The following is a 15,671-nucleotide window of genomic DNA, read 5'->3' as shown; positions in this document are numbered from 1 at the left end:
GTGAGTGCTTCACTTCAGGTGCATGTGCACCCCATGTGCCTTTGATCAGGTATTTTTTTTATTTCAGTGCCTGTTTGACCTGTGCATCGGCTCCAGACATCATCGTGTCCCGTAACAAGGATATAAAGAACTGTGTGGGCAAACCGCCTTCAACTCCTTCTCTACTACAAAATCCCTTGAGAGAAAACTCCGAAGCAAAGGGGAAGGTGGGTGGATAGTGGAGCATCCATAGGGGGACACATCTCAAGGAACTCCAGTTACTGCCCAAGGTGAATAACCTCTCCTTCTCAGAGTATTGTCCCTATGTGTGCTCCACTTCAGGCTACTCCTGGGCAACATCCCCTGAAGGAGTTGGGGATTCAGAGCTGGATCTAATACTGCCATTCCAACAGCAGCACCTGACACAGAGGAGCATACCAGTGAGCAGTGTTTTGGGAAAGTGTGCACTGATGCCCAGGTTGCCACATTGCAAATTACTTCAATTGTTACATTTTTTAATATTGCCATGGAGGTAGTTTGGGATTTTGTAGAATGAGCTATTATTCACCAGGGGAACTGAATATTAGCAACCTTGTATTCTTGCTTGTTACAACTGGAAACCCACTTTGAAAGTCTTTGGATGGAGATTGTGGATCGTTTAGATCTGTACGTAACTGAGATAAAAAGTCCAGAAGACTTTATAAATGGTTTGGTTCTGTCCAAATCTAAGGCTAACATCCTTCTAATGTCCAAGGTATGCAGGGCAGTTCTCTCTCTAATCCCCTGTAGCTTTGGGGAAAAAACACAGGAAGGTGGATAACTTGGTCAATTTGAAAATTGGAGGGTATTTTAGGTATGAACTTGGGATGTGGGTGTCATGATACATTACGCTTGAAGAAAACAATAAAACATGGTAGTGGTGGCAAGGGATCAGCCGTTAATGCTCTCAGTTCCCCAACTCTGAATGGCCCCTAAGAATGCCATTTTGATAGATAAGTGCAGCAGAGAACACTTAACTAGCAGCTCAAAAGAAGGTTTGATAAGACTATTAAGGACCAAGTTCAAATCCCATATAGGAGTAGGTTCTTTGATTTGTGGAATAAGGGTAACCGACCCTTTGATGAATCCTACTATGGGTTGAAAAAGACTGAGAATTCCTGCACAGGGGAATGAAAGACTGTAATCATCACCAAATGAACTCTGACAGAACTCATGCAAAATCCAACACAATCAGGAACAGTGGAGTGGGAAGAATAAACTGATGAACACTGTTGCTAGGTACACCAATGGTGAAATCTCTTCCATTTTTGAAGGTAAATATTTCTAGTAGAGCTCTTTCTTCTTTTAAATAGGACTTGTTATTCCTCTGTTGAACATGGAACCCCTATCCCTGAGAACCATTGAGGAGCCAAGCTCTGAGTTGGATGATGAGTTATGTCAGGACAGAGTGTTGGACTGGAATCCCAAGACAGCAGATGAGCAAGGCCGGTCTGCAAATGAGATGAATCAGGTAAGAGTATTGGACCTGCCTCAGCCAAGTTGGTGTAACCAGAATGATGATGATTTGTTTTATCTCATTCGATATCCTCAGAGGATACACTAGGTCCAAAATAGCTTCATTCATGGGGAGTGCCACTTTGGAGGTAGCAGTCAACAGGAGAATGTCCAAGAGCTTATGTGTAAATTCCTGGTACTGCCTTTAGTCATCTGGAGGACAGGGGGAGACCATCACGGGCTCATAGTTGCGACAGGGAGAGGTGCCTCTCCCCCAGCATGGACCTGCTGCGGCGGGGAGAGGCGCCTCTCCGCACCAGCCCCAGCACGGACCTGCAGTGGCAGGGAGAGGCCTGTGTCCTTGTGAGCTCCGGTATACCCATTCCAGGGCACGGAGTCATATTTGGACCCAAAGGAAAAGGAAGAAGCAGCTCTCTTCTTCCAGGACTGCTGAGCTGATTTTGTCTGACTTCTTTTGAGCGTGTATCTCCTTACCCTCTTTATGATTCTGATTCATAGGGTCTCTGGACCTGCTAAGGGTTGTGCTGGTGCCAAGCTGGAGGCACCAGATGGTGAGGCAGAGAGCAGAAGGGTCCCAGATCCAATTAAGGTCTCATGGAGAGCTCCATCAGATGTTGTCAAAATCTAAACTCCCAAGACTGCCTAGTGCAAGAGGAGAAGGAACAGCAGATCTCACACTTTGATGGGATGTGTGATTCCCAAGCCAGTACAGGCAGCTCTTGTGTGGGTTGCTTAATGGAAAGACCAGAGGTGAGACAAAGCAAGGACCTTGGACATAAAAGTGTCCCAAACACTGGAGGAATAACTGGGGGTATACATCCCCTGCTCCCTGCTAAAACTACTAACAAATTAAATGCTAAATCTTTTAAAATAATTAAACTATTTACAGTATTCACAGGTTAGAGCTTAGAGCAAACTAAAGCCTATAGACACAAGAGGTTTCTATCCCAGACCAGGAGTGGTAGAAAAGGAAATGGAGAGGCAGGTCGACCTGCGCCACCCCTTATTCCCTCAATTGAAAGCACGAGGTGAAGAGTGCAGGCATGAACCACTGGACATTGCTATTGAAGGATTTCTGGTCCCGGCGTGCCTGGAGCACATGTGCACTCAGAGTGAATACCCCTTGGGACCAGCACTTGAAGAAGAACCAATAAAAATAATTTTAGCTGTCTGATATATTTGCTATAGTATTCTTTATAAACCACAAAAACTGGAAGAAATATGTTAATTTCCCAAAATTTTGTTAGAGTACTGAGCACTTCACTTAATAAAAAATGCTTTTGTAAACAATATACTGGATTTTCTGTCAGTACTCGAAATGACAATAAAATACGAGACTTTAGATATCATTTGGATATATACCATTAGCAAGTATCTTGGGCTTGTTAGTTGGACTAAAGCAGATGTTGTGCAGAATAAGGAGGACTATATGGTGACTACTCTTGTGTTTGTATTTGCTCATCTCCAACAGCTGGTCTAAACCACCATTTAGCTTCATGATCATCTGCTGTCCATCTTCTCCAAAGGATATATTCAATAGCAGCTTTAGCCAATGGCTAGCCAATGTACTAAGGCTTTTATTTCCTCCTTTTGGCAATGACAGAGACATAAAGTTCTGTAAGAAGTTACTCTGTCAGAAGAGAGAAAATACACAGTATTATTTCATTGCTAAGTAACATTGCTTTCACACACACCCTCCATGTAGCCAGTGTACCAGCCTATCTGTCCCACGTACCCACTGTTAGTCTCCTACGTCCATATTATTCAAAACATTTTTTCAGCAATATTTTGTGATAGCAAAAAAAAAGTGTTTCAAAACTAAGTGCTTCTTATCATGTCAATGACTACTGGCATTTTTCTTGGTGATCTGTCAAATTAAACAGTTTTAAGAGTTACAGTGTCTCATTCTCAGTTCATTGGCTCACATGACCCTCTCAATCTGCAGACATAAAAATCAAAACAGTATGTACATTTTACTTACATTTCAAAAAAGCTGTTAGATTAGCATTTAAGAAAATAAAGTGTTGAAAGGGCATGAACTTCTTGGCCATTACAGGAAAGTGGCATCATCTACCCTAATGTTCTAGAAACGAAGTGTAACAAAGTGCTTGCCCACTCCTCCCACTGTAAGTAACCATCTTTGTTGACCTTCTTTTCTGTGCAGCTGCCATGAAGCCTCCATTCTCCTGAACATAGCTTCCTCAGTGCTGGAGATGCCCCAGAGACTCTTTGATTTGCTTGACCTGGCATTGGTCATGGTATCAAAAAACTCTACGTTCACTTTAAAGGAGCTCTAGAGCAGATGGAAGCCCTACTCTATCATTGCATGGGAGAGAGGGTCTGGCTTACTGGTCTCCACCCTAAGGAGGGTCTGTAGCTGAGTGTGTCACTCCTTTCAGATCTGAAGTGGTAACACATTATGGTAGTTGTTAAATCAACAAAACAAAACATCTTTTATCTTGTTGATAGACTCTTCTTGGCTTTGATCACATGAAGTAGAATAGTGATGAGTTAATTCTCTCACAAGGGAATGTAGTTCAACCCCAGTAGGACCTGCACGATCTGTGACAGCAGCACTCAGATGGTAGGGAGGAGGGAGAAATCATTCAACTAGTGAACCTTTGTAGCCAAAGCAAAGGATAAGCTCTGGAGAGAAAACCACAGTCAAATCTTTTCACTAGACAGACAGCTGCTCTAACAGTAAAAAAAAACAAAATGAAAGGCTAGAGAGATATCTTCCAACAGGAAAAAACTTTCCCAGAAAAAGAAACACTGATATACAAGTCATTTCAATATAATTCATTTCTAAATATACTGAGCTGTATACATGATTATGCTAATTATTTTATTTTCAAACAAAAAATTAGCTTCAAGTGCAGTACTGTACATTGACAGCACATGGAGAAAGGAGAGATTAAGAACACAGCAATTTAATCACAAAGGGGCACCAGTAATAATATAATATTAATTTGGAAAGGACTCTGCAAAGACACTAAATAAAATAACACCAAACATGTTTTATTACCAGCTTTTGGAGCATCAGTGCCAAAGACTATTTATATTTCAGTACCACCAGAAGCTCCAGTCAGCATTGGAGCCTCACTGTGCTAGTCTCTGTATGTAGTAAGACAAGGTCCTTGTCCCAAAGAGTTTATAATCTAATACAATGAAAGCAAGCAAAATAAAGCAAAATTCAAAAGAATGAAATTAGAACTTTTCAGCATACACCTGAATAAGGGAAAAGAAAAAAAAACCCTTAAACCTATATAACTAAACAAGAACTCCACTGACAGTGTAAAACTACTTGATTTAGGTGCTATCCTCTCTAAAAGTGTATTTTTCTTTTTAATTACCACTGTGTCTCGAAGACAGATAAATCAAATGACACTACCAAAAGTTTATCTTCTTATTTAATCATGAACAGCTTCTTCTAATATATACTGGCTGCTATAAAATCTTACCTCACTCACCTTGTCTGTCTCATGTCCTGGGACTATGGCTATAACAATGGAAGACTTAATTTTGCTGTTTAAAACAGAAACACCATAACATGAAGAAGGAAACCAAACTTAACAGTGACATCTACTTCCTGAGCAAATGCAAGAAATAAAACATTATCCCCAGACGGCTCACCATCTATAAGCTTCTGACCATCACATACAACTCTTCTGACCATCACATACAAATATGCCGAACAGCTCTCTAGAAGGTCTGCAGAAAAATTGAGAAACCACTGCCAGCATCTCTCACATTCCAGAAGGTAGTACCTCAAACAAGAAATTACCATATGATCCAACAAAATGGAAGAAAATATATAGGACTAACAGAGCAGGTCACACTTGTGGAGGAGTGGCACTATATATGAAAGAAAGCACAGAGTTAAATATAGTAAAAATCTTAAATTAATCGAATTGTACCATAGAATCTTTATGGATAGAAATTTCATGGTTGAAAAATAAGAGTAGGAGTACAACACCGACCACCTGACTAGCATGATGATGGTGATTTGTGAAATGCTCAGGGAGATTAGAGAGCCTACAAAAATAAAAAATCCAATAACAGGGGATTTCATCTATCCCTATATTGACTGGGAATATGCTTCCTCAGAATGGGATGCAGAGATAAGATTTCTAGACACCATTAATGCCTGGAACCCACAAGAATCAAGGGAATTTTTGATTTAGTCTGGTTGAACAGGTGAATATAAGTGAACCTCTCAGTAATAGCGATTATGATGTAATTAAATGTACCATTCTTGTAGAGGGGAAAATACCAAAGAAACCCAACACAGCAACATTTAACTTCAAAAAGGGGAACTACATAAAAAAGGAGGAAGCTAGCTAAACTGAAATTAAAAGGAACAGTAACAAGAGTGAAATCCCTGCAAGCAGCATGGAAACTTTTTAAAACCACCATAAGAGGCTCGAACTACATGTATACCCCAAATAACATAAATAATAAAAAATACAGTAAAAGAACCATAAAAATGTCACTGTGGCTAAACAACAGAGCAAAACAGGTGGTTAGAGACACAAAGATTTCCTTTAAAAACTGGAAGCCAAATCCTAGAAAGCAGAAAGGAGCATAAACTCTGGCAAGTCAAATATAATTAGGTAGGCCAAAAAAGAATTTGAAGAGCAACTAGCAAAAGACAAACACTAACAGCGAAATGAAGTACATCAGAAGCAGGAATCCTGCCCAACAATCAAAGGGGCTACTGGCCCACTGAGGTGCTAACTGAGCACTCAAGGAAGACAAGGCCTTTGTGGAGAAGCAAAATGAATTTTTTGCATCAGTCTTCACTGCAGAGGATGTGAGGGAGATTCCCACACCAGGGCCATTCTTTTTAGGTGACCAATCTGAGAAATTGTTCCAGACTGACAAGTATCAGAGGGGTAGCCGTGCTAGTCTGGATCTGTAAAAGAGGCAAAGAGTTTTGTGGCACCGTATAGACTAACAGATAGCATTCACTCAAGAGTTCTAACAGAACTCAGATATGAAATTGCAGAACTAACAACTATGGTATTTAGCCTCTGTATCACATGACTGGCAGATAGCCAATGTGATGTCAATTTATAAAATGGGCTCCAGAGGTGATCCTGGAAATTACAGGCTGGCAAGCTTAATCGCAGTATCAGGCAAATTGGCTGAAACTATAGTAAAGAACAGAATTATCAGACCGATCAACATATGTTGGTGAAGAGTCAACATGGCTTTGGTAAAGAGAAATCATTCCTCACCAGTTTATTAGAATTCTTTGAAGGTGTCAACAAACATGAGGACAAGGGTGATCCAATGTATTTGGACTTTAAGAAAGCCTCGGACAAGGTCCCTCACCAAAAGCTCTTAACAAAGTAAGGAGTTATGGGATAAGAGAGAAGGTCCTCCCATGGACAAGTAACTGGTTAAAAGACAGGAAACAAAGGATAGGAATAAATTATCAGTTTTCAGAATGGACAGAGGTAAACAATGGTGTCTCCCAGCTGGGACCAGTGCTGTTCAAAACGTACATAAATGATCTGGAAAAAAGAAATGAATAGTGAACTCATAGAATCATGGAAGATTAGGGTTGGAAGAGACCTCAGGAAGTCATCTAGTCCAATCCCAACTAAATCATCCCAGATCGGACTTTGTCAAACCGAGCCTTAAAAACCACTAAGGATGGAGATTCCAACACCTCCCTAGGTAACCGATTCCAGTGCTTCAGCACCCTACTAGTGAAATAGTTTTTCCTAAGTGGCAAAGTTTGCAGATGATACAAAATTACTCAATATATTAAGCCCAAACTTGACTGCAAAAAGTTATAAAGGGATCTCACAAAACTGGGTGCCTGGGTAATAAAATGGTAGATGAAATTTAATGTCAACAAATGCAATGTAATGCACACCAGAAAAAAATTCCAGTTCTAAATACAAAATTAGCTGTTACCATTCAAAAAAGAAATCTTGGAGTCATTGTGAAAACATCGTCTCAATGTGTAACAGCAGTCAAAAAAAGTTAACAGAATGCTAAAAACCAGTAGGAAAGGGATAAATAAGAAGAAAAAAAATCATAATGCTACTATATAAATCCAGGGCACACCAGCACCCTGAATTCTGTACGCATTTCTGGTCACCCCATCTCAAAAAAAAAAAAATTAGAATTGCAAAAAGTACAGAGAAGGGGCAACAAAAATGATTAAGGGTATGGAACAGATTCCATATGAGAGATTAAAAAGACAGGGACTTCTCAGATAGAAAAAGAGACTGCTGAGGAAGGATATTATAAGGTCTATAAAATCATGAATGGTGTAGAGAAGGTTAATAAGGAAGTGTTATTTACCCCTTCACATCACACGAGAACCAGGGGTCTGACACTCAATGAAATTAGTAAGCAGCTGGTTTAAAACAAAGATAAGGAAATACTTCTCCACATAATGCAGTCAACCTGTGGAACTCATTGTCAGGGGATGTAGTGAAGGCCACAAGTATAACTGGATTTAAAAAAGAATTAGATAAGTTAATGGAAGATAGGGACACCCAGAGCCACTGACTGACCTAAACAAGGTCCCCAATCCATGGGGCGCACCCCTCTAGGGGGCACCAAGGAATGCTGGTGGGGGCACAGCTGGAGCTCCGCTGCTGCTGGCCCCTGCCTGGGCTCCCGGCTCTGCGTCCAGGCTCCGTACCCACCTCCAGCTGTGGCCCCAGCCTTGACCCCCTTACCCTTGTCTGCGTCCCCACCTCATGGAGCTGCGGCCCCACTCCCGGCACCAGGAGTTGCAGAGGGACAAAGTAAAAAGTTTGGGGATCTCTGCACTAAACCTTTGACTGCAAGAAGCTGGGACTGGATGACAGGGGATGGATGACTAGATAAATTGACCTATTCTGTTCACTCAGTCTGAAGCATATTGCACCAACTGCTATTGGAAGACAGGATACTGGGCTAGATGGACTTGGTGTGATCCAGTATGGTCATTCTTATATTCCTAAAAATATATATCATGGAGGCACCGTAGGAAACCTAAAACAACTATAACCTCCCCCTCAAAAAAACCCCCTGATGACAGCCATTCAAAAAACACACACCCACACACACCAATTTCAGCAACTCCACAACCAACAGATTGACCCTTCTGGAAGAAACCACAACACCAGGACCCATAACACTGACACCAAATGACACCTTGACAACATCAATCGATCAGAACTCCCCCTAACATGAAATGAATTATCTTTACTCTGTAAGGGCTTGAACTTCTGCCCCACCACAGAACCTGATACCATACTAACATGTGGAACTAGAAGATTTCTTTCACCAACTCTGCCTCAAATAATTCACTCACAACAACCATGTCCCCTCTCTCAGCTACAAGAAAAAAATATCATGACTGGACACCCCCCCTCAGTGGACAAAAGCACACAATTGATCATCATTATATTGATTGCTTCAGGAAAAATAATCAACTCTGAAATCTTTAACAAAAATGACATCCACCATAATCTCTCTACCACCAAGAGGACAGCTGTACAGTCCCTGAAATCCAAACACCAGATAGTGATCAAACCACCAGACAAAGGGTATGCAGTCATGACAACTACATTAAAAAGGCCAGCTGACAACTCTTGGACCTCACCTACGATAAAGAACTCAAAGAAGATCCCACACCACAGTAATTTAAGGATATCATGAAATCCTTCCCTAAACAACTCAAAGATAAACTCTGTAGCCTCCTCCCCTACAAAAATCACCCCAGGGATCTTCCACATGCTTCTCAAGACACACAAACAAGATAACCAAGGCAGACCCTTCTTACTGAATGAATATCAGCAGCACTCTTACTGAATGAATATCAAGACTCCTAGAAACCACCCTCAAATCACTCAACAACAGAAAGGGACAGTTTCCTCCAGGATACATCTGACTTCCTCCAGAAACTCTGTATCATCAACAACCTTCCTCAGAACACCATCCTTGCCATCATGGATGCCACCTTCCTATACAGCAACATCCCTCATCATAACTCTGCTGGTCACTAAAAATCAGGAACTTAATAGAAGCTGGTTTTATGGCTCACCAACTACAATTTGGAACACACTACTGCCTATAAACCCTCCTTTGTGTCCTAGGTGTTAAGTGCCCACTTCATTTTTAAGTGGTATCCTACAACATGTGTGAACCCTTTATGTTTAACAATCTGTTCCACCTTGTATTTAGCTGTGACACTCTGGTTACCATCTTCAGACCTGAGGAAGACCTCTGTGATGCTACAAAGCTTGTCCCCTTCACCAATAGAAGTTGATCCAATTAAATATATTACCTCACCCACTTTGTCTCTCTCATAAGAGACTTTTACAAGTCTCTTTTCCTTTTCAAAAATTAATTTAAATTGTAGTGGATTGAAAACTTTTTAAAATAGTCTTAAAACTTTTCTAGTAAGTGTGTTAAAATAAATGTGCCAAATTACTACTATTATGATTAATGCATATGATAATATTGTATGATTCGTAACATGATTTGTCTAGAATAATGCAATTGTAGAGGAACAGCAGCTGAACTTCCAGCCTTTCCCATTTCCAGCAATAGAAGGCAACTCCCTGTTGGGATTTGATAGTTAAACTCTGAGGTTCCCCCATCTCCACAATAATCCTTAATGGAACTTTGCTCAGTGCAAAGAGTAGCCCTGATGCTCTTTGGAAAGAGCCTGTCCAACTGTATGGACTAGTAGTATGTCACTCATATCTATTACTCTATTTATAGTAAGATTCCCATCAGATAGAAAGCAGATCCTAAACTAAGCTCCATGGACTGAGCATTAGATGGTCATTTGGTGGTCTTCCTTGTTTCCAGCTGCTTTTACAACCTCCCAGACTCTTCACTGAAAAGCAAAGCAAAGCAAGCTGTAAACAGGGAAGAAGTAGCTGTTTCTACTTAGAGGCTACTGCTACATAAAAGAGGGAGAAAGGAGACAGGTGCTACCAGCCACAAGCAGGAGAGAACAGAGTACAGATGAGAGGGACACATGCATAGGAAGAGAAGGGGACTAAGCAGAGATGAATGTGCAAGGGAGGGGAGGGGGGAAAAGAAAAAACGAATAGACAGGAGAGAAAGAAAAAAAAGTATATTGTGCAATTAACAGTTTTCAAATGCGTTTCTATTATAACTCTTCCTATAGTTGCCTCTGGGATATTATGCAACTGTAAATGATGGGAATATGGTCTGGTGAAAGGCATAAGAAGTAGTCCATGACACGTAGTAAGATGTATCCCTATTTTGGAAAAGTTTGAGAATTGCTGAATTACACTGCTTATGAGAATAACCAAGTGTATAGCATGTCATGATCATAAGATAGACATCTTTTATCATCATTTCCCTCCCCCACCCTCTTAATTAGATCATGTTGAATGTAGAAACCTGATTCTGCAAATATTTAAACATGTCCCATTCACATGTTTGGGACTCCGCACATACACAAAGTAAGTCATATCTGCAAGTGTTTGCTGGATTGGGCTTTAGATTTTTTGCCTTCAAGAGCCAAGAACGTGTCTTGTCTTAGTTTAGTGATGCACCTTGCAGCTCTCTAGGTGCTCAAAAAATATAGAAATAAATAGTGTTGCCACCTTACCTTTTGAATAACACCCTTGCAGTCATGAGAAATAGCAAGGTTGGAAAGAAGAGTAAAGACCATACGCTGAATTGAGCTGTTCTCAGTTAGTGTTTGGGAAGCTAACTTGATAATGCTGTGTATTAGTGAGTTGCTGGTTGCGCTTCTCTGTGCAGTCTGAAATGGAGACAGTCCACTGCTTGCCCAGCAAAGAGAACCACAGCCTTAAAGAATGAAACATTGTTATCATTAACATTTACATGAGACTGCCTCACTATTACAAAATTAAAAAAAGTGACCAGGCTGGATGGGGGAAATCAGCATATACTATATCTATAGAAAGACAGCATCAGCTAGACTACAGAGCAAGTGGCTGGGAGTCAGGAGACTTGGGTTTTAATCTCAGATCTGGTGCTAACCTGCTATGTGACTTTGGGCAAGACATTTCACCTCTGCCCCTCTGTCTGTCTGATCTATTTAGATAGTAAGTTTTTCCACGCAAAGCCTTGTCTTTCACTATGTGTTTATAAAGCTCCCAGCACAAAAGAAACCTGATATTACTTGGGACTTCTAGATGCTACTGTAATGGGAAAAGAGTCTTTTTTCCACTTTATATTATACACCTAAAGTATGAGATTCCATGTCAAAGAAATTAAATCTGCCTCAATCGTCTCTTCAGCCAATATATGAATATAAGGATTTGAATCCTAGTTTAGCAAAGGTGGAATTTATCAAATATTGGGGGAAAGCAGGGGTTCATCTGTCACTGACATTATTAACAGATAAAGGAAAATACAATTCCTAAAATTTGCTATATTCACAAAATCGAAGAATACGTAACAGGAACACTGTTTATTATAGGTGAATGACAACTATCCCAAGTTTTAGAGAGAAGAACTTCTGCCTTTACTGAAGAAATGAAAAAGTGTCACAGGGAAAAAATGATCAGCATTTTGTGGTACAAAAGAAAATTACTACATGTTACTTATCAGCACTACTTTACATCAGTAAAGCTAAAATAGGAAGGATAAGAGAAAAGATGACTGTGTGATACAAAGGAATTTCATGTACAATTTGGAGGTATTACCCTAAAAAATAATTGGAAACAACTGTGTGAACAAATTAAATATATTACACCGATTGTAATTTACCAGTCGACCACTGGTACAATTGTTGCTAATTCTGTTGGAAAAAAATATTTTAATTAAAGAATATTCTGATATTCTGGTGAGCTGCATTTAGTAGTTCAATTGCAAATTATTGGAAGACATGTTATCTTCCAAAAACATTTACCAAGTTTTATAAAACAATATAATAGCAACAGGAAGTCTCATCTAAAAAAAATTACTCAACATTTGAGAAAAAATGTTTTTAAATATATGGTTACCTTTGGTTGAATTTGGTGGAAAAGTAATTCTCCAACAATCAAGTCAATAATTACATTTATGTTTATTCAATGACAAATAGCAGTATTTATGCTATTCAGTGAATTTATTTTTTATTTCCAGTTATTTATATTCAAACCTTAATAGAACGGCTGTTATTAAATAATTATCATCATATACTCAGTATGAACTCAATGTCATTATTACACTTCCCACAATGGTGTGAGGAAAACTCTTATAACCTCAAAAAAGAAAAGCAAGGTATAAAATTAACCTCAAAGTTAGCTATTTCTGGATTATAAAATATAATATAAATGCAATATGTGAAATACAAGGTATCTTTGTGGTAATAAACTGGCCTCTGTCTGCCGTATAAGTAACCATTTTATTTTTCTGGAATACAAAGATGGACCCCAATCCTGAAAGCTATTCTGTGTGGAGTTCCAAAAAAGTCCACAGACCCACCTGCATGGAACAATTTGCAGAAACAAGGCCTTCGTGGTGCACCTGTTAAACTAATCTCATGCTATAGTTGAGAGGATCACCACAAAAATCAGGGCCTTTTTCCCCCCCAGTTTCTACATCTAAGGTAATGTGCACAGTTACTGCTCACAGGAAAAATTAGCAGAACTGCTTGAATGTTTAAAGTCATTCCTGAAATACTATTCTTTAAAAATAGAAACCTAATGCTCTGAAAGCCTTCATTTCATGCAAGCTGGACTGTGTGAGCCAACATTACTCTATGCAGCTACCAGCAAGGTCAGATTCAATTTTCCTCCATCCACCCCTCCTCCAAAATATTTTTTACATTACAAATACCCCTACCTCACATGTATTTAACTTTTATATTGCAGTAGCAGCCAGCACACACACACACAAGCAAGTTGGACCCCCACAATACAAAAAAAAAAAGTAGTTCATCTCTAGCTGTTGCTTATAGATGAGCATCACCAAACATTGCTTTACTCCAAGGACGCTAACGGAAGTGGTTTAATGAACTGATAAGGTGAGTGGGCTGGCTCAGCTTGCAGCTAGCCTGAATAGTAAGAAAGAACATGAATAAACTGAAACCACATCCCCTTATAGGCAAAGTACAACAAAATAAAAAAATGGAAACTTCCTTCTAACCTAGATTCAAACAGTTTACGGCCAGAAGGGACCATTAAATCATCTAGTCTCGCCTCCTACATATCACAGACCAGTAAAGTTCACCCGGTTGTCAGGGGTCAGGAGGATTAACCACTTCTTTTGATAGTTTGTTCTATTAGTTAGTCACTGTTACTGTTAAAAATGTATGCCCTATTTTTAAGAATTCTAGGAATTTGTCCAGCTTCAGTTTCCAGCATGGTTCTTGTTATGACCTTCTCTGCTAGATTCTACACTATGATCAAGTCACCTTTGTCTTCTTTTTGATAAATTAAACAGATTGAGCTCTTTAAGTCTCTTACTATAAGACATTTTCTCCAGCCCTCAAATAATTGTTGTGGCTCTTTTTCAGCCTCAAGTTTTTCAACATCCTCTTTAAATGTGGACAAAACACACACAGTATTCCAGTTTTTTCACCAAGGTAGGTAACTTTTGAAAGTTCACTGAAGTTTGTTAACAACTGTCTGTGTTTTTGGCTGATGTAGGTCTTATGCTGCAAGTTATAATGTATGGGCAGATCCCTACTGAAATCAATGGAACTCCATGCAAATACAGCAGTCTGTCCACATGGTACAGGATCAAGGCCACATCATGAAGCTGTTCCAATATAAATTAATATATTAAGTCCTTCCCTACTATTAAAAAAATCCCACCTTTCAGATAGCTTTTGCATGTATATGCTAAGTTAAATTCTAAAATAAAAATAAGCAAGTAATCCATAATTTTTTTACTATATAAACGTTCATTTTAACAAATGTTTTTCATAATTGGAAGTTCCTAAACTTGATATGTCTTTTGTTTCTGACCAGTCTCCTCCTCAGTAGGCTGAATACAACAGATAATTCAGTTGAACAGGTCTATTACTGGAAATACATTAAAGCATGGTCCACACGTTAATTTTCACCATTCAACTAAGGTGTATTTAGTTTGTGTGTGTTGACACTCTAAACCTGGCTTACTTTGATTCAGACTGCATTGATATATTAGGCACAAGCTAATCTGATATAACCAACTTTAAACTGATATAAGAATGTCCACATGGGTATTTGCACTGGCTTAAACCAATTTAAATTACACAGGTGCAACTCCTTTGTGTAGACATCCCCAAGGGAAATTTCAGAGAATTTGTGATGGGGTATTCAAATCACACATTGGGCAACACAGGGTTAATGAGCTAATGTGGACTCAGGTTGCCCCACCCCATCAAACTTGTGAGAGAGGTCAAAAATGGATGGAAGAGCTTAAAAGGGAGAAACCAAGCTCAGCTGAGGGCAGTGAAAAGAGGACAGCAGACTTTCACTTCTTAGCTACTGAGAAAGGGCCGACGGAATGCAGAAGCTCCTTGGATGACCTTTGCCGAATGACTCCTCCCTGAAAGAAGAGCTGACTTGAAGCTGACTCACCTTGAGAGGGCTTTATTCCTCTCTATTTACTTGGGAACTTGGTAACAGCACTACACAGTGAGTTAATATGGAGAAGACAGGAAATCTTACTGGAACAGAAATTTGATTGGCTGATAGCAGATCACAATTAACAGATAGTCATAAGTTTGTTTTATTGTATTTACCCTTGATGTTCTGAATGCTGAGGTACACTTATTATGGAAAGAATAATGACAGAGGTTGTTGGAAGCACAATAAAAACACAGATGCCTCTAAAACAGTGTTTATCAAGTGTTTAGAAAGGTATTTGCTATTGCTATCATAACATATCACAAGATTGAGAGGTGACTTGATCACAATGAATAAGTACCTTCATAGGGAGAAAATACCGGGTACTGAAGGGATCTTTAATCTAGCAGAGAAAGGCATAACAAGAACCAATAGCTGGAAGCTAGATAAGACTTATTTCTAATTTGAATTTAATAGTTGGAGTGATTAGCCACTGAAACACACTACCAAGGGAAGTGATGGATTCTCCATTTCTTGATGCCTTCAGATCAATACCGGATGCCTTTTTGGAAAACAAGTTATGCTTTAGTCAAACACAAGTTAGTGGGCTCAATACAGGGATAAATGGGTGAAATTTAATAGCCTGCAATATACAAGTCAGACTAGATGATC

The 15,671-nt window shown here is 39.4% G+C and overlaps 1 protein-coding gene across 9 annotated transcripts in view; it reads right to left on the bottom strand.

Annotated features, from left to right (window-relative positions):
* RTTN (rotatin) overlaps positions 1-15,671 on the bottom strand; it is a 163,620-nt gene that overhangs the window by 6,609 nt on the left and 141,340 nt on the right. For 8 of the 9 annotated variants that reach the window (XM_039524718.1, XM_039524716.1, XM_039524715.1 and 5 more), the window contains 2 exons: positions 11,099-11,301; positions 2,857-3,124 (listed from right to left, as the gene is read on the bottom strand). In XM_039524718.1, the coding sequence (XP_039380652.1) occupies positions 2,857-3,124; positions 11,099-11,301 (471 nt within the window). Of the gene's footprint in view, positions 1-2,856; positions 3,125-4,519; positions 4,653-11,098; positions 11,302-15,671 lie in introns of those variants that run through there. The other variant, XR_005594099.1, reaches the window with a different exon arrangement.

This window comes from Mauremys reevesii, linkage group 2 (genome assembly GCF_016161935.1).
Source record: "Mauremys reevesii isolate NIE-2019 linkage group 2, ASM1616193v1, whole genome shotgun sequence".
NCBI lineage: Eukaryota > Metazoa > Chordata > Testudines > Geoemydidae > Mauremys > Mauremys reevesii.
This window is presented reverse-complemented; position numbering and strand designations above follow the sequence as displayed.